This window comes from Heterodontus francisci, chromosome 25 (assembly GCF_036365525.1).
Source record: "Heterodontus francisci isolate sHetFra1 chromosome 25, sHetFra1.hap1, whole genome shotgun sequence".
NCBI classification, from domain to species: domain Eukaryota; kingdom Metazoa; phylum Chordata; class Chondrichthyes; order Heterodontiformes; family Heterodontidae; genus Heterodontus; species Heterodontus francisci.
Genome location: NC_090395.1, coordinates 41,766,422 through 41,790,853, shown reverse-complemented (window position 1 = coordinate 41,790,853; position 24,432 = coordinate 41,766,422). Strand labels below are relative to the sequence as shown.

The 24,432-nt window shown below is 42.1% G+C and overlaps 1 protein-coding gene across 9 annotated transcripts in view; it reads left to right on the top strand.

Annotated features, from left to right (window-relative positions):
- The window catches only part of LOC137383841 (neuron navigator 1-like), a 719,754-nt gene that overhangs the window by 194,152 nt on the left and 501,170 nt on the right, over positions 1-24,432 (top strand). For all 9 annotated transcript variants that reach the window (XM_068057140.1, XM_068057137.1, XM_068057136.1 and 6 more), the window contains one exon: positions 19,786-20,755. In XM_068057140.1, coding sequence (XP_067913241.1) covers positions 19,786-20,755 — 970 coding nt within the window. The remainder of the gene's footprint in view (positions 1-19,785; positions 20,756-24,432) is intronic.

The following is a 24,432-nucleotide window of genomic DNA, read 5'->3' as shown; positions in this document are numbered from 1 at the left end:
ACATGCACAACTGAAGTGACTATGATTAAAAGTAATTAATAGTAGAAATGTTAGTTGTATGTAATTAACATCTGTGGTACCATGTGGTGATATTTAATATAATTTTCAATAAAGGAATTAACATTTTTATTTTTACTTAGTTTCACTGTGTTGTCTCCTTTTCTCCTAATTGTTCTTCCTATTTTTTAGTTTTTTTTTTAATGTTCTTAGCTAAATATTATACTCTGTTCTAATGTTTGGAGTTAAAATACTTCACTTACCGTGGGAAGTGGGGAAAGGAGTTACTTCCAACTATATTAGAATTTGGGGTGAGATTTTAACTCATTAAAACCTACCCATTTGCATAGAGCTAAAATCGGGCTCTTGATGTCTGTCCTACATGAAGAGAATGCATTAAATGCCAGTTGCACACTTCAACAATGGAAAAAGACAATTCTCATTTTGAAGTAAAGGTAAGGAGAAAAACTACACGCATGTACCCACACGCAAATGTGTACACACATACACACACACGCACACACACATACGTGCATAGGGAACATATTACTGATGACATGTCTTAGAAAGAATTGATTTGTGGAATGAAATTCAAATAATATACTTGATGAAACTAGGTCTAATGATTTCCCATCTCAGTGTTCTATAATCGTCCCAATATAAATAGTGCTATAGGGCACAGTACACATTCCATTATGTGAATAGTCTGCAAGCATGACATGACATAGATATCCAAATAGTTTGGATATAAAAGCAGACTGTATTCAGATTCTGTTTGGTGTGAGCTCCTGTCAAATATTTCACCATGTCTATTGTGTGAACTGAGTTGGCTGCGAAGTATATCACTGGTTTTAGCTTAATCCTTTTGAACTGCTGCTCTGTGTTTCCTTTAGTGGTGAAATTAGAGAGTTATTTTTGGGGAATATTGAGGTATATTTTCCTTTGTGTGTCCCCCAGTTTGTAAGAAATAAAATGCAGAAAATGCTGGAATGACTCAGTAGATCAGGCAGCAGCTGTGGAGAAAGAAACAGGTTTAACCTTTCCGGTAAATGACCCTTAATCAGAACTGACAAGAGGTCAGTACCTACTGAGTAGTTCCAATAATTCGTTTTCTTTTATTTCAGATTTTCAGCATCCATAAAATTTTGCCTTGATATTTGTAAAAATAAAAGGGGAAACATTGGATAAGACCCAAAAGCGGGCATTGAGATCACAATGCACGATAACTTGCGCCCATTGTTGTGATGTAGCCAGCATGTCAACTTTATGCTGCCTGTTAACATAAATGATTGTGTGCAGCCCAGCATTAAATGTGCTGCTGAGTGGCTGCACACCTCAGCATGGGGTTCAGATTTGTATGAGATGAGCACCACTTAAAGCTAGCCTGCACAACGTAAAGCCAACCTGCACCTGTTAAAGGGGAGGTACATTTTGGCTGCAGCAGGTGCTGGAACTGACTAGGAAAGATTGTCTGACCTGGAAGTAGAGTGAAAGTGGTGCAACGGGGCAAGGTGCATGGTCCAAGGTTCTCTGATGCAATACTGGAAGCCTTGGGCAAGAGGTATACAGGAGGAGCGATGCCCTCTATCCATAGGAGACCAGGAGGTCCTCCAGACAGACACTGCAAAGGCAGTGGGAGTAGATAGCCATTGCTGTCAATGCAAACAGTCTAGTCCGAGGACCTGAATGTAGTGCAGGATGAAGTTTAATGACCTCACTGGAGTGGTCAAGGTCATTGAATGCATCTTCACTCAGTCTCACACTTGCATCCACCAGCTCAGATATGGACACTGCGCATACTTTAAAGGGTAGCAAAGATATGGGATTTGTTCGTGGTGAATCACCTGGCAAAAATGGCGTGCAGCCAGGGCAGGAGGAAAGGGTCCCACAGATGCCAGCTCCCCAGAGGACGAGGTCACATGCGTTCTGCTTCAACAGATTCAGATGAACACTTCAATGGGGTGGCTTACATCGGAAGGCTGATGAGCTTGCACAATGAAATGCTTGGTGCATTGCAGGCCTGCCAGAAAGCCTACTGTCACTGTCGAGGAGCATCGAGCAGTCCATCACCAACCTGGAACAGAGCTTGGAACCCATTCTTTCCCGTGTGGAAGTGGTGACTGACTCCATGAGAATACTTGCATACCCAACCATGATGCAGCGTTGATGACCAAAGTCTCAGATTCCATTGCAGAAGCGGAAGCCACCCAATGTTTGAGTGCTGCAATGGAAGTTCAGACTGAAGTCATGCAATCTCCGCTTGTTTGCCATTCAGGTGCACCTTGCTGCCACGCAGGCTCAGACTGTTGCTATTATGGCTGCGAATAGCAGCACTCAAATGGGCTTGCAGGGTCTCTCAGCAGATTTACTAGGATTACTGGGTGGTGGAAAGTGGCAGTGGCTGTGGAACACAGGATTTGTCCTCCCACTGCTACCATTCATCCAGTGCCCTTGTTGCTTGTCAGCCAACCAGCTCAGACTGCTGGTGCTTATGTCAAGGTGGTGCAGTTTGAAGTCGGGCCTTCTAGAGTGAGAGTTGCTCAAGGGCGTCCTGCAGGGCCATCAACAGTCTCCCCCACTGAAAACAGCCTTCAGTCAACCATACTGCAGCTACTGGGTAGCATTGTGTCGGAGCATTAAGGCATGCAAAGGCACCTGCAAGACAGGCAATAAGTGAATAGACAAGGGCGATTAGTTGACTTTTGTATGGGATATTTAATGGTTTGTTTGATGAAGTTGCTTTGGAATGGAAGTTTTGTGGTGGCTTTAATTTCAGCATTGTGGCCAAGAGGACACTGTGATGGTCGGTGACAGTCAGGCAAAGCAAGGTGTGGGACTGTGTAGGTTGGGGATTTGGAACCGTACTTGAATGAGCAAATGAGGTGATCATGGAGAGCCCAGTCGGAAAGGGGATGTGTTGGTTGTCTCTTCTCGCTGCCCCCCTCTCCCCTTCCCCATATCCCTGCTGGCAAGGACTGTGTTGTCATGATGGTGAGGTTGTGCAGCACACAGACAACGATGACGAATCATGACACTGCAAGTACTGCAGGGCTCCTCCAGAGTGTTCCATGCAGTGGAAGCATTGCTTAAGCACTCCAATGATGTGCTTGATGATGTGCTATTTGGCAGCATAGCTCTTGTTATATGCATGCTGGCCATGCGTATTTGGGTTGCTCACCAGAGTCATGAACCAGGTAGTCAGCAGATAGCCCTTGTCACTTAGCAGCTGCTCTCTGGTTTGAAGTGGTGGGTCAAATACTGAGGGAACAGTAGGTTGGTGCAGAATATATACATCATGACTGCTGCCAGGATAGTGGGCATTCACCAGCATAATGTGCTGAGCATGATTGTGCACCAACTGCACATTCAGTGAGTGGTAACCTTAGAACCATAGAAAAATTATGGCACAGAAGGAGGCCATTCAGCCCATCATGGCCTTGCTGGCTGAAACAACTAGCCGCCCAATCTAATTCCACCTTCCAGCACTTGGTCCGTAGCCTTGCATGTTACAGCACTTCCAGTGCATGTCCAGACACCTTTTAAAAGAATTGAGGGTTTCTGCTTCCACCACTGTTCCTGGCAGTGAATTCCAGACACTCTCCATCCACTGGGTGAAAAAAATTTTCCTCATGTCCCCAGTAATCCTTCTAACAATCACCTTAAATCTGTACCCCTTGATAATTGACCTCTCTGCTAAGGGGAACAAGTCCTTTCTGTCTATTCTGTCTAGGCCCCTCATAATTTTGTACACCTCAATTAAGTCACCCCTCAGCCTCCTCTATTCTAAGGAAAACAACCCTAGTCTATCCAATCTTTCCTCATAACTGCAACTTTCAAGCCCTGGCAACATTTTTGTAAATCTCCTCTGTACTCTCTCCAGAGCAATTATGTCCTTCCTGTAATATGGTGACCAGATCTGTACGCAATACTCCAGCTGTGGCCTAATCAGCTTTTTATACAGTTCCAGCATTGCATCCCTGCTTTTGTATTCTCTACCTCGGCCAATAAAGGAAAGCATTCCATATGCTTTCTTCACCACTGTATCTACCTGTCCTGCCACCTTCAGGGATCTGTGGGCATGCACTCCAAGATCTCTCACTTCTTCTACCCCTCTCAACATCCTCCCATTTATTGCATATTCCCTCACCTTGTTTGCCCTCCCCAAATACGTTACCTCACGCTTCTCTGGATTGAATTCCATTTGCCACTTTTCCGCCCACTCAACCAAACCATTGATATAATTCTGGGGTCTACAGCTATCCTCTTCGCTATCAACTACATGGCCAATTTTTGTGTCATCAGCAAATTTCCCAATCTTTCCTCCCACATTTAACTCCAAATCATTAATATAGACCACAAATAGCAAGGGATGCAACAGTGAGCCCTGTGGAATGCCATTGGAAACCTTTACAGTTGTGGTAGATCTTTGCATTTAGATGTGGCACCTGCAAAGCCACACGTGCAGTCGATGGTACTGCACCATAAGGAAACCTGCTATCGTGATAAAGCCATGTGCATGTTCTGCCTGCTTCTCTCTGGTCAGAGAGAATACAATATAGTTCCCTTGTTTGGCATAAAAAGCCTCAGTCAACACCACCCCTCACACCAACCCCCCCCCACCCCTTACACTGTGCTGGATGTTGTTGTTAGCAGTATTGCCTGCTGCATCCTGAAGTATCCCAACACAAAGAAGATCATGGCTACGATCACCTTAGAGCCACTGGCAGTGCCATCCTTGCCTTGCTCTGTGGTTGCAGGTCTGTCTGAAAGAGGTGGCAGATTTCAGTGAGCACCTTCTTTGTAAAACAGGGACAACACACACATTGGCTAAAGTTGAGGTAAGAGTAACCTTCCCTGAAGATCTTGGGTGAATGAGGCTTCTGGCTGAGAGCCCTACGCCCCCTCCTCCTCCTTCCACTGTGTGCAGCTTGTCCACTTCTGTGCTGCTTCTATTCAATTTCTCTTTCATGCTGCAGGCCAAGAGGATTGATAACTACAGCACTGATCACTGGGAGCTAGTGGCTGACCAGAACTCTAGAATTCAGAACCAAGGCCATTACCGCATGCAGCACCACTCCCTGTCAACTGTACCAACTTTAAATAGCAGTATAAAACTCGCAGCACTTCAGATCGAGTCAGTAGAAATCAATCAACAACTAACTTACAAGTTGTTGATGTTCCTTTTAAATTGTGCTGCTGCAGGTCCTTCTGGTGCCGAACACTTGTTCAGCTGTATGTGCTTAAGAAAAGACATTAGCTAGAGTGGTGTGGTTACAAACAGCATTACTGGTGTCAAATCAGCCTTGCACATTGTCATGATCTGCTTTCCAGTGCAGGCTCGGAATGGCCGTGCTAACGCCCTCACAAAATGTCGTCTGACGGACTGGAAAAGTGAGCATGGGATGCAGGTGCCTTTTTGGCACTACCGAGTTGAATTTTGTGGCCAAATTGTTTTGAATTCTACACACGTTGCCTACCATTAGGATGTATCCACATGAGCAAGAATAGTTGTTTAGATAGTACAAAAATGAGGATATTCAGCTGTGAATGATTGAAATGATACTTTAAGTGTAAAAAAAACTGTCACAAGGATGCAGTACAAGTGCTTATTTGAGAATGAGGCAGGTTGGTGTGGCGGAGTAGAGAAAGTTTTACTCTACATCTGACTGTGCTACACGCGACTGAACCTGGGAATGTTTGATGCTAATACTGGAGCCCTGAAATTCTTCTGCTTTTGCATTGCAGATGGGAGGAATTCAGGGTTGGATGTGGTTCTTTACATATTTTCTTGCATGGCGACTTTGTGCTCTTGGCAGGACCATCAAGGAAAGCAGCCAAGACAATTCCCATAATGAGGGAATACTAGAGAGTGAGATCAACAGGGTCACACTTGTTTAACAAGTGACAGCTGACCTTGAATAATGTTACTTGCCCACCCTGTGTGCCTGGGGAATGGATTATAACGTGCAGGAACAAGAGAAAAATATTATTATTTGAAACATTAGACATTAGGTAATCTTTTTTAAAAAATAATCTTTAACGTTATTTTCTGATGGTTAAAAACAGTTACTTTATTATTCCATTCCCGAATCCTTTGTCAAGTTTCCATAAAGAAAATTACATTTTCTGAGACAAATTTTTGGGAAATACTCTATACGTGTACAGTGAATGATCTATGTTAATATTGAATGTGAAGAGTTACAGTGTCAATGCTCACTAGGGAATACTGGCCTTATTGCTTAAATTCTGAACTACAAAATGAACTGATGAATTGAACTCAAAACTGACTCCATTTGCTGCAAAGCAAGATGGAGTAAGAGGTCAGGTGATCTCTCCTGTACTGCAAATACACATGGTCACTACTGGAACCCTGAACCAATCGTTATATCTGGTCAAGTGTTGATGAAAGTATTAGAAATGTAAATGGCCCATTCAATGTTAATGGCTATGCCTCTCCAGCAAGTTGGGTTAACAGTGACTTGGCAGACATGGAGACTGCAGACTCAAACTCAGAATAAAGGGTGTGAAAAAACACCACTTTATCACAATGGCATAGAGATGAGCAACATCCAAACCATTAGTCTAACAATGGCCACACCGTCAAACACCATTTATGAAAACTCAGTGGGAGTGAAACTTTAGTCGCCTGAAAGAAGCCAAGTCTCTGATAAGGAATTCTAATAAGAGACGTTCTCTGTGCAGAAACCAGAAAGCCAGAAGGAAAAGAGAGATTTATCCCAGCAAGAATACCATCTTTAAAATACCTCGAGGCAGAGATAAAAAGGTGACCTCTGAAACTCCCAATATGAGAAATTATCACAGGATCTTCACCACTGAATTGTGACTGAGATTTGACCAAAGAAGTCTGCAGCTAAAGCATCTATCCACCTGAAACTTTCCAAAGTTTGACATTGGTGTACCAGGAAAAGGAAAAAATAAACAGGTCTGCAGCATTTTAAAATCTTCCTCCTGGGGAAACAAACCAGGTTTTACAACAAACTCTTAAAACCATCAGACCTAAATGCATGCTGTCTTTTAACTTCTATCTTTTCTGTGTGTGTGTGTATTTGCGAATATTTTCGGGTATTGTTTAATAAACATTTATCTCTCTTTAAACCTACGAGAAAACCTGTCATTTGTTTATTTATTGCCTATTAAAATGCTCAAAGGGTATAAAACACTTTTTTAAAAGCATGATGTCTTCCATCAGTTGAGAGGTAGAAAAGGGAAACCACTGCTATCATTTCCCATCTGTCCGTAACACTTACCTAGGTAATTGATGAGAAAAGAGGCATATACTTCATGAGAATAATTGTCACTCTCCTTGCATATTCTTGCATAATTTTTCATATTTTTTCTTTTCCCTCCTTTGCTTTCCATCTTCCTTGGAGTTGCATATGGAGGAGCATTTATGCTTAACGCATGTTTTAGTGCGTAATATCTTACCATTTTTTGTTAGACCAATACTTCTTGAATTTGTGGTCTCCACAGCAACAAACCCCAAAAGTCTGCATTGGAGCACACCCCTATGTAGCTACCAAGATGCACTCACAAGGAGCACCATCCTGGTGAACCTAGGGATTTTCTGGTGTTGTGGGAGTTTCTCCCATTATGCTGCCATTAGTGGTACTTGTGCCACCAAGGGGTATTTCTAGAGCATTTATCTGCTAATGAAGCTGGAAAGTCTGGCTGAACACTGGTCGCACACCCCTATCCCTACTATGTTGCTCGGAAACAAATTCCAAGTGTTCTCCTTTGTAAAGGAGGCACTCTGTATATATATTTAAGGGGAGGCGGTGGCGTAGTGGTATTGTCACTGGACTAGTAACCCAGAGACCCAGGGTATTGCTCTGGGGACATGGGTTCAAATCCCAGCACAGCAAAAGGTGGAATTTGAATTCAATTAATAAATCTGGAATTAAAAGCTTGTCTAATGGCCATGAAACCATTGTCGATTGTCGTAAAAACCCATCTGGTTCACAAATGTCCTTTAGGGAAGGAAATCTGCTGTCCTTACCTGGTCTGGCTTACCTGTGACTCCAGACCCACAGCAAAGTGGTTGGCTCTTAACTGCCCTCTGAAATGGCCTAGCAAGCCACTCAGTTGTACCTAACTGCTACACAGTCGGTAAAGAATGAAACCAGCCGAACCACCCGGCATCGACCTTGGCACCGGAAACAACAAAATTCTGGAACTCCCTTCCTAACAGCGCATGGACTGCAGCGGTTCAAGAAGGCAGCTCACCACCACCTTCGTGAGGACTGTTATGGATGGGCAATAAATGCTGGTCTGGCCAGCGACGCCCACATCGCATGAATGAATTTAAAAAAATTATTAATAGCTCCGCTTATTCATGGCCATAATCCCAGCCTGAACTCATAGCTGGACTCCATGACCATCCATCGGCCATTCACTATTTTTCCCCATTAATACTATACTCCAATTACTGATAAGGCTTTAGAAATCCTCAATATGTTCATAACAAGTACTCATGATGCCCCATAACTCCTCAGTTCCCCACCTTTCACTGATATCCCACAACTCTCTCAAATCCTTGTAAACCCAAGAACCTGCTTCAACAAGCCTCATTGCCTCATGTATCCTAATAAATACAACACATCGATTTCCTTAGAAAAAAGGTCCATTCACCAACTATGGGCAATGTTGCTGATGATATTCTAGCACTTAAAAACACATTATAATCTGTTTTTGACTGCCACATCCTAAAGACAGTGAGTAACCTTACAAGATCGCTTATTTTGTCACGGTCATGACAACCCTTTTGATAACATGGACTCAAGGCTAAGGACTTGAATTTTGCTAAATTTGCAGTTAAAAGTTTTGATTGACCATTGTAATTTTAATTACTTATTTAAGCTTTTAATTTTTGCTCTGTAAGTGTGATGATTGCTTTCTGTGCTAAAAAATTTAAATCTTGGATTGAATTTTCCCCTGCTGATGGCATGGTTATCAAGGGCCACCACAGGGAAGTTGGAATGCGATTTTCACACATACTCAAAAAGTTACTTTATAAATAGATCCTTTCCATACCTTTATCCTTCATTTTATATGTAGACTTTCTCCATAATTTTTGCTTATTGTACACTTGCTGCTCCGTATCTAATCAATAGTATGCAAGTAACAGATCAACGCCAATGCTCATGTAAGTGCATCCACACTTGTATGTATGCTTGTGTGCACATACACACAGGTACACAAGCCTGTGCCATTCAATATACAAGTAGCTTCGTAACTTGAAATGGCTGACAAGACAGTATTACTTAAAATCCACCCAGAATATTGACTCGTGATGATGGCTAGTTATTCACAGATGAAGATCAATGGAAGATTCGGCTCTATGGGTTTCGGCACGCTCGCTGGTGGCTAAACAGTCCAATTCTAGATCTGCAGGCTCTTGAGAATTTGGAGTATATGAATTCTTGACCTGGGGGAGCCCGGGCAAAAGCAGCTTCCTTCCATTTTCGATGTTTCTCTCCTACAGCTTAAGGACTGAAACCTGTGTGAAGCATTCCTGATTTTTGAGCACCAGTTTTTCCTGTCAGCAGCATCCTGCTCCCATGTCCATTATTCAATGTCAGCCAAGGAGAGTTGTTTCTTTAGCTGGTCCTTGAAATGTTTTCGCGGAGCACCTCGATTCCACTTCCCGAGGCACAGTTCTACATATAGCTCTGCTTTTGGCATTCTGGTGTCTTCCATGCGTGTCACATGTCCTGTCCAGTGCAGTTGTCATTGTAGAAGATTGCTGTCAATGCAGGGTAAATTAGCTCTTTTAAGTACTTCGATATTTGTACTGCAGTCCTACCATTTGATATTCATGATGGAGTGCAAGCAGCATTGATGGAAGAGTTCAGGTAACTTAATTTGTCTACTGTACAGGATCCAAGATTCAGAACCATATGAGAGGGTAGTAATAACAGCTCTGTATACCTGGGTTTTCGTGGAAGTGCGCAAGGAGTGATTTTTCCCAGCTCATTTACAGAGCCGACCAAAAGAGCTGTTGACTTTGGACAAGTAATTGTCAGTGTCTTTGCTAATGGACGCATGGGTTGAAATAACGCTGCCCAGATATGTGAATTGATCAACAATTTTGAGACTTTCATATTTGATACTGATCTGTGGTGGGTTGTAATTTTCACTGGGTGGGGATTGGAACGGCACTTCTGTTTTCTTCAGGCTGATGATAAGGCTAAATGCCTTTGCTGCTTCTGAGAAAGTGATCAAAAATTCACAATGCATTCTGTTGTGACATTTTCCATATAGCTGTAGTTTGTATGTTTGAATCCATTACTTTGGATGTTGCTTCATGAAGTAATTTATTGAATAGAGGGGCAATTTTCATCAACACTTAGTCATTTTCTTGGTTTTTTTTTTAGTTTAACTTGGTTTCTAGGTTGGGAGCAGGAGACTGACCAGATTCATTTTCTCAAAAGTTTGGGAAAGAGGCTATGAAAGGTTTTTTTTTCAAAACAATGCTGGGGAAAGTTTCTTTATAATTAGTAAGTATTTGTGGCATTGGAAACATATTGGAAGAGGTTAGTTCTACTTGGTATTTCTAGCAAAATGATAGCTATCTCTATGTTAGATATGGTTACTAAGATCAGAACAATCCTATCTCCATGTTAAATTATGTTGAATATCTTCATAGTGTTTTGTTTTAAGCACCTTCAGTTAGGGATTTAAAGTATTTATTATAGCCACATCGCAAAGTGCACATACATTGAATTATTTTGGTAGATAACTTTGCTGCAGCCATTTCTTTCTCTCAAGATAAATGCTTAGAGGATGTGTCTTGACAGAACTCCAGAGATATTGCTAACATTAATGAATGGAAAATATATGACTACAGATACATTTCACTGCTTATCCCTTTTCAACATTAGTTTAAGTCTTGAAATTTACTTGAATTGATTTGTATTGATTATTTTTCATTGAGTGCTTTTCCCTGTTTAATACATTCATCCCTTTAGGGATACATTGGAACAAGTTCAGTGCCCTTTTTATAGCCATTTGTTAATGAATTATATGGAATAGTGACTTTACTAGTGATGGAGATGTTTCTTTATTAGCACTTGCAGTTTATTTAGTCTTCCACCAATTCTTCTGTACATAATTGTATTAATAATTTGATTGCAATTTTCACTACTTGCTTCCACTTTATCCCATATTAAGGGATGTACCAGGGGGATGGTAGCATAGTGGTAATGTTGCTGGACTAGTAATCCAGAGGCCCAGACTAATGCTCTGGAGATATGAGTTCAAATCTAACCACAGCAGCTGGGGAAATTTAAATGCAAATAAAAATAATAAATCTGGAATAAAATGCTAGTTTCATTAATAATCATGAAACCACCAGATTGTCGTAAAAATTCATCTGGTTCACTGATGGCCTTCAGGGGAAGAAATCTGCCGTTCTTACCCAGTCTGACCTACATATGTCACCAGATCCACTCTTAACTGTTTCCTGAAATGGCCTAGCAAGCCACTCAGTTGTATCAAACCACTACAGAAATTAGCACTGTGGGTGTACCTACTCCACATAAGGCAGCTCACCACTACCTTCTCAAGGGCAATTAGGGATGGGTAATAAATGCTGGCCATGCCAGCAATGCTAACATTCAAGAATGAATTTTAAAAAATCCCTCCCCAAGTTTAATTTATACTGACCAAAAATGAACATGAAGGAAGATTTTTTTGAAAGAATTGGCCAAATGTTGAGGCTACCCAGTTGACCAACCTCCTTAACTTTTGGTGAAAGTGATAAATGACCTGCACTAAGGCATGGTGTAACTAGACTTCCAAAAACATTTAACAAAATTCAGCATGAAAGGCCTAACTTAGTTCCAACATTGTTAACAGTCTGGTTCAGCTTGAGACAGAATGATTTAGATAAAATGCATAAGTGCATGAAATATTGGTAGATGAAATTTAAATACAGGCAATTGCAAAGTATTGCACATGGGAAGATAAAAATGAGCTTCATATGTACTCCCAAGAGTGAAGTTGAAATTAGTAAGATGAGGTTGCAATAGATCTAGGGTTATTAGTTTATTCAAGATTTAATGTCTCTAATTACTGTAGAGCAGCAATCAACAAGGCTGACCTATATAACATAAACAACAGAGTAGAAGTCAAATGAAATCATGCTTAATCTGTTACAGTCCACTGGTCAGATCCTACTTTGAGGACTATGTCCAGTTCTGGTCACTGAGACACAGGGGATATATTCAAACCTGGAAGCAGCACAGGGATAAACCACAAAACTAATCGCTAACATCAGAGAACTGGGTTGCAATGAATGACTGAAAAACTTGTGTGTTTCAACCTTAAACCTAGAACACTTCAAACAAAATGATGACAAAAACATGAAAAACAAGTTGAAGACTGGCACATGGTCAAAAAATAACAATCAAAATAGGGGTCCTGGTCTGAAATTGTTGAGTCCAGAGTGCTGTAAAGTGTCTAATTGGAAGATGAGGTGCTGTTCCTCGAGCTTGTGTTGAGCTTCACTGGAACACTGCAGCAGGCTGAGGACAAATATCTGGGCGTGAGAGCAAGGTGGTGAATTAAAATGACAACCAGCGTGAAGCTCGAGGTCATGCTTGCGGACTAAGCGGAGGTGTTCCGCAAAACGGTTACCCAATCTGCATTTGGTCTCCCCAATGTAGAGGAGACCGCATTGCGAGCAGTGAATACAGCAGACTAAATTGAAAGAAGTGCAAGTAAATCACTGCTTCACCTGGACGGAGTGTTTGGGGCCTTGGATAGTGAGGATCGAGGAGATAAAAGGCCAGGTATTACATCTCCTGCGATTGCATGGGAAGGTACCACAGGAAGGGGATGAGCTGTCGGGGGTGATGGATGAGTGGACCAGGGTGTCATGGAGGGAATGGTCTGTTTGGATTGCTGACCGGGGTTGAGTTGGGGGGGAATGTGTTTGGTGGTGGTATCGTGCTGGAAGTGGCCCCTTCCCCTCCCTCCCAGTGCTACGATACGGTTCCCCTTGTCCTCACTTTCCACCCCGCCAGCCTCCACATCCAAAGGATCATCCTCCACCATTTCCGCCTTTCGGACAGAGCTGTTCATTACTCTGCCATTAACGCTCACTCTGGACAAATGCTTCGTCTTTTACCACGACTATTACCACTCCCTTTGCCTTTTATTCTATGACATCTTTGTCATTTAATCTCTCCTGCCCTCTATCCTATCACAGACCTGCCCTTTTGTTTGTTCTTCCTCCCCCTTCCCCCCCGCCCCCTAGCTTCAACAGCAGAAAACCCATCACATTTCTGATGAAAGGTCGACCTGAAACATTAGCTCTGTTTCTCTCTCCACAGATGCTGCCAGTTTGTGCAAGGCATTAAGTGAATACAAGTTCTTTCTTTCCTATCATATTTGAGCATCTCTAGGAATTTGTCCTTTGATTACCTTCCCCTGTGGGAATGATTCTGTCTTTACTTCTCCTAGTGGGAAAAGAACAAGAGTAAATCTTGTTAAATGGAATGTTGTGGGGACAAATTCCAGGAACACCAATACTGATCTACTGAAAAATTATGTCTTTAAACATTTGTATTTGAGTTCAGGCTTTAATGGAAATGATAGTTAACCGTAGAAGGAAATGCTGATATGTTTTCCCAGAAGGAATAGCACCCCAATTTTTACAGAATAGCAAAATGGGTTGTGCTGTTCGATGGCACAAGTTCACTTGTGGTTACTGGCATATGAAAACTGTTCCCAGAGAGAAAAGCCTGTAAAGCACACTTGAATGGGGAGTATACAATGCAATGCCAATGCACTGTAAATCAGAGGGCTGGCAGTTCGGCAACGTCACCCATTAAAGGTGGCCGCTGCTGAGGCCGTAGGCAGAGGATGCCTCCATGTTGAAGGGAGGGTGAGGATTTTTTGTAATGTGCTGGGGCCAGGCAGAGAGGCCCCGGCGTTCAGAGGGGTGAACACTCCAGAGGTGGCTTTGGAGCAGCGGGTCATCCATTGCCTCCAAGGGGCCCCTCTGTCGGCCATGGAGTGGCCATAAAAGAAAGAACCACCCGGGAACCTACTGGGAGGCCGCTACAGTTTACCTGGTGATCTCCCCATGTGGCGGTGGCCTGTCCCGATGTTAGTAAAATGCTAATGGGGGCAGAAAGTAGACGCTAATTGGCCAATTAATTGGCCGCCGACCTCTGCTGTACCCACTTCTGGGGATTTCCCGTGGTGGCGGGAAGACGTTAGGCTGCCCTCCCGATGCCTTCTGCTGCCATTTTACAAGCCCTCCCGCCTCCCAGCCTGTTTCCAAAGGACTGGTAAAATTCATCCCAATGCATTAAAACAGCTTTCTGCTGAACATGGGATACATTCTGTAAGTGAGCCTAAGGCAAGGATGTGGAGCTGGTGGAATATGTGAAAGTGTTATGACCAGGTGAGGAGGGGGTCTCAGGTCCCCTTTTGTCCTTCCTCTTGTTTGACCGCAACAGGGTTTGTTCCTTTTTTAAATAAGGTAGTTGTGCTTACCACCTCACTGAGTGTTTGATCTTGTTCCTCTCCCGTGATTGCAAAAGAACCAACCAGACAGGATTTCTTGAGTTTAAACAAGAAAGAGGTAAGTTTATTACACTTAACATTCTAACCCAATTTCAAATACTAAAAACACGCTACATATTCACACACACATTCACACGAGAGTCTCGAACACATACAAATAGATTACAGAGGGAAACCAATTTGGTGGTTGGATTAAAGTCCAGAATAAATGGAATTTAAATACAGTCTGTAAATCCAGTAGTCCTCGGCTGAAATTGTAGTTTTGAAGTCCTCGCTGGTCCAGCTGCTCTGTGGCTGTCTTGCTTTGCTCAGGGCTCCTGAAGGCAGAATGGGTTGTTCATTCGCTTCCTCTGGTTGCTGGTTGTAGCGGCCTGTAGGCTTGGAGGGGTCCCCAGTCGCAACTGGGTCTTCTCTTGATATTGTCTGGGGATGGGGTGGGGGGGAAGAGAGAGAGAGAGAGAGCAGCCGCCTGCTTTGTTGCCGTCTTTTCAGTTACTGCCTGTCTGCTATCTAAGTGACAAAACTTACAGTTTCTTCAGAGCTACGCAAGCAGTCACATGGTTCTATCAAACTCCTTGGTTTTTAATGAGGTTTTTTTGGAATCTTCTAATGAAATTCAAGATGTTACATACCCCAGGGTGTCCATCCACAGTCAGAGGGGGTTGCCTCTTTCAAAGTCAATGGGTGAGAATGCCCTTGACAACCATGCTGATAAAGCCATTCTAGGTAATTCAATTACTGAGAGAAAGCCATTGCTCTGGCTGAATTTCTGTTAGACTTTTGTCTCCAGTCCAATCTCCTGGTATTTCAAATGTAAAAAGCAGTGGCCATCTTGGCTGCTATTTTTTAAAAGTTAACTTGCAGGTTTTTTTTTCATTAAAAGTCTAATATAAGTTTTCAACTGATGAAAATATTGTGTCCCATTTGGCATATAGGGTTTTCCTGACAGTCATTTATCCATGACTTTGACTTTGGTCTGGGAATGTTGGTTTGGTCACTGGTGTTTATAGTAATGAAATGAAATGGGCCATATAACCATGGTAACAGAATAATTAAGAGAGAATGAGATGAGCTAAGTGCATCTTGTCTTCATGTTCTTATTCTGATGACTCTTACATATCTTTGTACTGTAATTTAGTGGTAGTATGCATGAAATGTGGAGATCAAAAGTAGAAATAGTGTAATAGTTGTGAGTGTTGCTGGGTTCTCAGGCTGGGTTGTTATATGCCTGAGTCTTATATTGAACATGAGCTCATTAAAGCCCCATGTACACATACTGGAATCAGGTAGTGTGATGTACCTGGCACCACATACTCGATTGCATAGAACGATGTCTCATTAAAGGTTTCATTCCGCAGCTGTTATAACTGATGTCTGTGTATTCTGGTGTTTAAAGTAACAAAATGAAATAGAACAAGAAAACAGTTGCAACAGTGGGCATCTGACATTAAAGACATAGGTGGTAGCTGAATGGAAGATGGTCACTGACTGAGTCAGTGTAATCACCCAGGTCCATTTACATTGGCTGCAGATGAAGAAAATATTTGGGAGAAGTTAAAACTAAGTATATTGTATACTGTTGCTTATCAAGGTTGTTACAAACCGAAATTGAGAACTTGTGCTTCCTCTGAGAGATATCATTTCACGTACTGCACACAACCATTGCCCTTTTCCTCATATTCTTTCACTGTGCCAAATCTGGACAAGGCAGTTTTCATGCCGGTGGAAAGGAGGACTTGGAATACTAAACAGATGTTCAGACTTCCAGCCTGAAACTCTCCTCAACTGTTAAGCAATTTCTACATGGGATCAACAGCTATGCGTGCATAGGCAGCCCTGGCCTCCAAAGAGTATCTCTCCAGTGTTTCTTCTCTTTCCAAAAAATGCAGGCATCATGGACTATCGCATAATGAATGCACCATGGTTTATTCCTGGATAATGGTCTTCAGCATGCATAATAATGCTTACGATTATTTGAAGAAAAACTGAGTGCACTTTTTTTGTTATTCAGTTATTCATTGGGTTTACATGAGGAGCCCTATCGGCCACATGGATAATACCTGCAATGCCGTGCACTTGGAAACTTGTCACAGGGCAAATGTTCTGCAACACATCTAGCTGATACTTTCCTTAGAGAAAGTGATGAAGTGTTGGCCCTTGTCAACATTGACTTTGTTACTTGCTTGATAAATGTGTGCATTGCAGACTGCCTGATGTGGCAGATGTCCCCTGGGGTGGCTTAGAAGGATCAGATAGTATGAAGGTTTCATGCTGCAGTAATCACTTCTATGGGACAGAACCTTCTATATTCCAGTTGTTAATCTACAATCATACTGCAGCAGTTGGTACAACTGTGTGACAGCCTCCCTTGTGAAGGGTCTATATACATGAATCTCAGAGTAGTGACAGATGCTGATGGAACACCTCTGGCAACACTGCATCCATGTTTGTTGGGCCCTTGTGAAGTTCTCTTCCACATTTAAATCATGCAGCGCATTCAAAACCCAGAAAGGAATATTCAACATCACCCCTTACCACAGCATTTGTGATTTGATGATTGGGACCATATTAATTGCTGTGCTCTTAGCAAACAGTTTCAACTCATGGCTAATTTTATAATATCAAATTTTTGACTTACCCTACATGATTTAACCAGTACAATTGAGGCATTTCATTTCTGAGAAAGCTGATCTTTAAAGCAATTTTTCAGGCAATTAAAAAAAAAAGATTAAAAGAAGTCTGTTCCCAGCTCTAAAATGTACAGTACAAACAAAAGCACAAAAGATTAAAACATTTAGAAAATAGTGAAACAGAAGGTAATAATTAAAATGCAGACTGAGTTTGTGAAAGAACAGAAAATAAAAGGGAAAAAGGATGAACAGGGTAAGCATAGGAAAAGTAATCCCTTTTTGTTTCCATGTGAAATGATGTTTTAGGTGTCTATTATTTTGAGATTGTGTTCTCGCACCCACACTTTTTGGGATTTTCTTCTCCCTGCTGCTTTCACATGCGTTCAAATCCTCTGAAGAAGGAATTTTCCTCCACACAAGATCAGGGGGCAGGTTGTTCAACCTTGCCCGTCTAAGAGCGAAGTCCAAAGTACGGAAAGTCCTCATCAGAGAAATCCTGTTTGCTGACGATGCTGCTTTAACATCTCACACTGAAGAGTGCCTGCAGAGTCTCATCGACAGGTTTGCGTCTGCCTGCAATGAATTTGGCCTAACCATCAGCCTCAAGAAAACGAACATCATGGGGCAGGACGTCAGAAATGCTCCATCCATCAATATTGGCGACCACGCTCTGGAAGTGGTTCAAGAGTTCACCTACCTAGGCTCAACTATCACCAGTAACCTGTCTCTAGATGCAGAAATCAACAAGCGCATGGGTAAGGCTTCCACTGCTATGTCCAGACTGGCCAAGAGAGTGTGGGAAAATGGCGCACTGACACGGAACACAAAAGTCCGAGTGTATCGGGCCTGTGTCCTCAGTACCTTGCTCTACGGCAGCGAGGCCTGGACAACGTATGCCAGCCAAGAGCGACGTCTCAATTCATTCCATCTTTGCTGCCTTCGGAGAATACTTGGCATCAAGTGGCAGGACTATATCTCCAACACAGAAGTCCTTGAAGCGGCCAACACCCCCAGCTTATACACACTACTGAGTCAGCGGTGCTTGAGATGGCTTGGCCATGTGAGCCGCATGGAAGATGGCAGGATCCCCAAAGACACATTGTACAGCGAGCTCGCCACTGGTATCAGAACCACCGGCCGTCCATGTCTCCGCTATAAAGACGTCTGCAAACGCGACATGAAATCGTGTGACATTGATCACAAGTCGTGGGAGTCAGTTGCCAGCATTCGCCAGAGCTGGCGGGCAGCCATAAAGACAGGGCTAAATTGTGGCGAGTCGAAGAGACTTAGTAGTTGGCAGGAAAAAAGACAGAAGCGCAAGGGGAGAGCCAACTGTGCAACAGCCCCGACAAACAAATTTCTCTGCAGCACCTGTGGAAGAGCCTGTCACTCCAGAATTGGCCTTTATAGCCACTCCAGGCGCTGCTCCACAAACCACTGACCACCTCCAGGCGCATATCCATTGTCTCTCGAGATAAGGAGGCCCAAAAGAAAAGAAATTTTGAGATTATACATCATTGAACCTATATTGCTGCAACAGCATTTATTGCAGAAGCATAACATATGAGCTTTAACAAATGAAATCAGTCAACTGAGAGAGAAAGGGATTTCCTTGAGCTTGCCAGCAAACAAATGGTTAAGACTTAAAAAAAACGATCTTGACACATTTGTCATTGGGAGTGGCATTGAGGATATAAGGGTAAATGTGTCTAAGAGCTGATTGAATACTGGGTGGGACATGATGTTTTCTGAATTACTGGATCATGGTAACTGTCAAACCAAGAAAAGCAAGGCATTAAGAGTGACTAATGTAAGATCTAAAGTTGAATAGATATTGTGGCTTTGCTCACTTTAACTTTAGAAGGCAGAGTCTTCCCACTAGTGACTTAAATGGTTTGGGTAGGTTCCATGACCAAACCTTTTCAATAGACATACAAAAAAGTAATTATGTCAATGAAGTTGTAATAATGAACTTTGGCATATTGCAATCATATTACAATAAATGGGGGATTCCCTTTTTTAAGTTTCTGATGTAGACATATATTTGTAACTTTACAAGATAATTTTTTAAAAGTTGCTGCTCATTTTGATTACTTTGTTTGCTACAGCTGTATCATTTGTGAGGATTTTCCTACAGAATAACTTGGAAATGTTACTTTCTACAGGCGGTTCCCACTTAACACAACTGCAGCAAGAGTCTGCTTTGACTTCCAGAAAAAAAACAACTGTAATGTGAATAATGCCAGATGTTTTTAAGGGGGAAAAAATTGAGCTATGTATATAAGGACATGTTGATGGAATGTAAAAGTTATGATCATAAGCCGACTTATTTCAATTTATTTTAATTTTCCTGCTTCCGGTTTTACAAATGTACTCAAAATTAAATCCTTTATTTTTCCTGCAATTCTAAAACATTGAGGTATCACCACCAAGTCTGAAGAAGAAAGACAGCATCTACATGGAAAAATTCCTTTTTGCTACAGTATTTTCTTAATAGTCCTGCATAATGTGCCATTTCAACTTTAACTGTTTGTTTAAACTAGAAACAGCCCACAAAGTATTAACTGGTTTACCTTCAAGTGAATTTTCAATCTTGTTTCAGATTTATCTGACCATCTATCTCAGCTGCCAGTCATGAATGGGAATACACAATTAAGTTCAACCACAAGGCACCAACATGTTTCAACCATATCTCAGCCCAGAAACCTACCACCTAATAGAAAACAAACCACCGAGGCGACCTCCAAACAGACTCATAGGCAGCTTAATCCTTCAGTTTCTTCCTCAGTAAATGATTTTCAGAAGGTACCTGCCTCAGGAAATGAAAAAAGCTTATCCAATGCAAATAGACCAGTGGAAGAACTGAAATATCACAGTAAAACTTCTAAAAATACTGCGCAGAGTAGAACTGAAATCGTTTTGAGCGACAAAGGGCAGGATAGTTCATTAGAACTTGGCAACACTGAATTGTGCAATACTGAAATAGATACTGCAGGATCTGCATATAACAGTCCAAGGATACCACGAAAGGGAATTGTTCAGTCTTTGAACAGAACTCCAAGCATGCAGAAGTCAGCATCAAAAATCCCAGACAGAGGTCAAAAAGAAGAGAGGAAAGATAATGGAATCAGTGCTAGAGGAAAAGTTGCTTCTACAAAAGCCTCTCGAATTGCAGGCTTGAACCATACAAGAAGCAAAATTTTGGATGAAATGCAAAAAGGGGTTGCAACACTTCCTCCCAGGGGAAAGTGTAAATCCAGATTCAGTATTTCAAATGATAATCTTTTACATCTGTCGAGCTGTGGAGGTACAACAGATGCAGATAGACCTAAAAGCAGTTCAAGCCAAAGACAGTGGAAATCTGATGTTAGCTGGAAGTCCTACAGTTTTTCCAATTTACTTTTAGATGAGAACGAAGATTTATCAGAATTGTCTGTCTCCTCCGTTACTTCTCCTAAGCGCACTTTTACTGGTGGTGTAAAAATGTCTATCAACAGCAATGTCATCAAACTTCCTTCTCCCACACAAAATAGTCATCCTAACACAGCAACAGTGGCTCCTTTCATGTACAAGTAAGTAATTTTTTTTCGTAATTAACTGCTTATTAAAATGCACAAAGCTGCTGTTCACAAAATAAATAGAAATGCGGGAGGACATTTGACCCTTCATAGTTCATCGATTTGCAATTCGAAGTTTGATGTTGCAGTTTCAACCTGACCTATACTCTCTGCATACTGCCAAGTTTAAGCCACTATAAATCTAGCCTAATTGTACTCCAACATGACTTCATAGATGTGGTATGGCATGAAATTGGTGCAAAGTAAACTGATATATTTGTAATGTTACAAGAACGGGAAAGGAACTTTTGTAGGCATGATTATGACCATTTTAGTAATTTATGTGCTTTTTTCTTTTCCTATTTTGGTCATTCGTTAGACCTTTAAATGGTATGTTGGCCTATGCCCAGGCCTCTAACAGTATCAATGTCTACAATGAGGTGCTTAAGGATAATTGGAGTGACTTGTCACCTATTTTTTTCCCTTGTTTGGTGAGTTTATGACTCCTCCATAATCATGGATGGGATTAAGAGCTGATTGTGGGAAGTTTCCTATGCCCTATCATTTTGCAGCATCGAATGTTAATGTGCAACTTACCACAATACCAGTCTAGCTCTGCCATTGAGTTTTTAAATTAACTTGCATAATGTAATTTGAGCACAATATGGAAGAAATTCACTTACTTTGGTATAAATGGTCAAATTGCATTTGTACTTCAAGACTAAGGAAGACCAGATTGAGGGTGGCTAATCTGAACTTTTTCCTTAAATTCATCCTCAGTGTGCATCAGGAACTTGCCAAAATGGTAATAAGTGAATTCTAGAATTTGATATTTATCTTTGCCAATATACAGGTAAGTGAAAACAGGAATGTTTTGTGAAATACATAGCCATTTCTCCACTCTGACTTGAAGATCCTATCTAAGAGGTTTATTTTGACCGCTCTTGCAGCAGTAGTGAGCTGAGTAGAATGAACTTTCATTTACCGTCACAGATACTCATAGAATCATAGAATGTTACAGCACAGGAGGAGGCCATTCGGCCCATTGTACTTGTGCTGGCTCTTCAGTAGAGTTATCCAATAAGTTCCACTCCTCTGCTCTTTCCCCATAGCCCCGTAACTTTTTTCTTTCTTTCAAGTACTTATCCAAATCTCTCTTGAAAATTGCTATTGAATCTACTTCCACCACCCTTTCAAGCCATGCATTCCAGACCACAACAACTTGCTGCGTAAAGAAAAATATTTCCTCATGTCACCTTAATTCTGTCCTCTTGTTCCCACCTTTCTGCCACTGGAAACAATTTCTTCTTATTTACCCGATCAAAGTCCTTCATGATTTTGAACACCTCAATCAAATCTCCTTTTAACCTTCTCCTTCTAAGGAGAACAACACCAGCATCTTCAGATTTTCCACATATCTCAAGTCCCTCAACCCTGGTGTCATTCCAGTGAACCTCTTCTCCACCCTCTCTAAGGCCTTGACGTCCTTCCTAAAGTGTGGTGCCCAGAATTGAACATAATGTTCCAGCTGAGGCCTAACCAGTATTTTATAAAGCTTTAACATAACTTCTTTACTTTTGTAGTAGATATCTCTATTAATAAAGTCAAGAATCCAATATATCTTTGCATCTTCCTCCAGAATATCTGTTCGTTTATGAATAAGGCCCTTGCCATCCATGAGCTTATTATGGATGATAGCATCAACATCATGTCCTTGAGGGAAACCTGGTTGAGGTATGATCACACCTTACCCCAAATGAAGCCTCCTTGCCTGGTTATACCATCCACCACTTGCTGAGTCCAGACTGTCATGGTGGTGGTGTGGTTCTTATCATCAAATCACACCTTAGTTTGTCCTTTTCACTCCTCTGGTACTTTTTTCTCCTTTGAGCATCTCACTTCGTTTCACCTCTCTCACCTCTCATTTAAAGTCCTTGTTCGCTACCGCCCACCCATTACTATGCCAATTTTCTCACCGAGCTACCTTCACTGCTTTCCTTCTTCAGCCGCTGCACCAAGTGACTTCTCGTCCTCAGTGATTTCAACCTGCATCTCAATTCATCATGCTGTCCCTCCTCTGAGTTTACTGACCGCCTATCCTCCCTTGATCTCTCCTATGTAAACTCCCCAATCCATTTTCACTGCCATCTCAGGTGGCCTCACTACTCTGTCTTATCAATCACAGATAAGGCCATCTCTGATCACTTTCTTGTATCGCTCTCCACCCACAGCCTGCTTCCCCCTCCCAACCTTGCTTCCTTCTAGATGATAGCATAAAATTGCAAAGAGATATTGACAGACTAGGTGAGTGGGCAAAACTGTGGCAGATGGATTTCAATACGGGCAAGTGTGAGATTATCCATTTTGGACCAAAAAAGGATAGAGCAGGGTACTTTCTAACTGGGAAGAGGTTAAGTACAGTGGATGTCCAAAGAGACTTGGGGGTTCAGGTGCATAGATCTTTAACATGCCACGAGTAAGTGCAGAAAATAATCAAAAAGGTTAATGGAATGCTAGCCTTTATATCTAGAGGATTGGAGTATAAAGACACAGAGGTTATGCTGCAGCTGTACAAAACCCTGGTTAGACCCCACGTGGAGTACTGTGAGCAGTTCTGGGCACTACATCTTGAGAAGGATGTATTGGCCTTGGAGGGAGTGCAACGTAGGTTTACAAGAATGATACCTGGACTACAGGGGTTAAGTTACGAGGAGAGATTACACAAATTAGGCCTGTTTTCGCGAGAATTTAGAAGGTTAAGGGGTGATCTGATTGAAGTCTTCAAGATATTAACAGGAAAAGACAGGCTAGATAAAGATAAACTATTTCCACTGGTTGGAGATTCTAAAACTAGGGGGCATGGTCTAAAAATTAGGACCAGTCCATTCATAGAGAGATACAGCACTGAAATAGGCCCTTCGGCCCACTAAGTCTTTGCCAACCAACAACCACCCATTTATACTAATCCTACATTAATCCCATATTTCCTACCACATCCCCACAATTCTCCTACCAACTACCTACACTAGGGGCAATTTACAATGGCCAATTTACCTGTCAACCTGCAAGTCTTTGGCTGTGGGAGGAAACCAGAGCACCCGGCAGAAACCCACGCGATCACAGGGAGAACTCGCAAACTCCACACAGGCAGGACACAGAACCGAACCCGGGTCGCTGGAGCTGTGAGGCTGCGGTGCTAACCACTGCGCCACTGCGCCTCCCACTGTTTAGGAGAGATGTTAGGAAGCACTTCTTCATGCAAAGGGTGGTAGAGGTTTGGAACTGTCTCCCACAAACAGCAGTTGGAGCTAGAATAGTTGTTAATTTTAAATCTGAAATTGATAGATTTTTGTTAAGCAAAGATATTCAGGGATATGGGCCAAAGGCTGGTATATGGAGTTAGGCTGTGGATTAGCTGTGATATCATTGAATGGCGGGACAGGCTCGAGGGGCTGAATCGCCTCCTCCTGTTCCTATCTTCCTATGTTCCTACGTTCCTGTGTCTGCCCCGGAAAAAAACTCTCTCCAAATTCACTTATAACTGCACATTCAAAGTCATGTTACTTGATATCCCATATTAGCTGATATTGTTAATGGTTCTTTCTCCACTTGTACTCTCCCCCTCTGCTTCAAATCTGCTGTCATCATCCCTCCAACTGTCTAGCCTTCGGTCCACCATTCACTATGACACT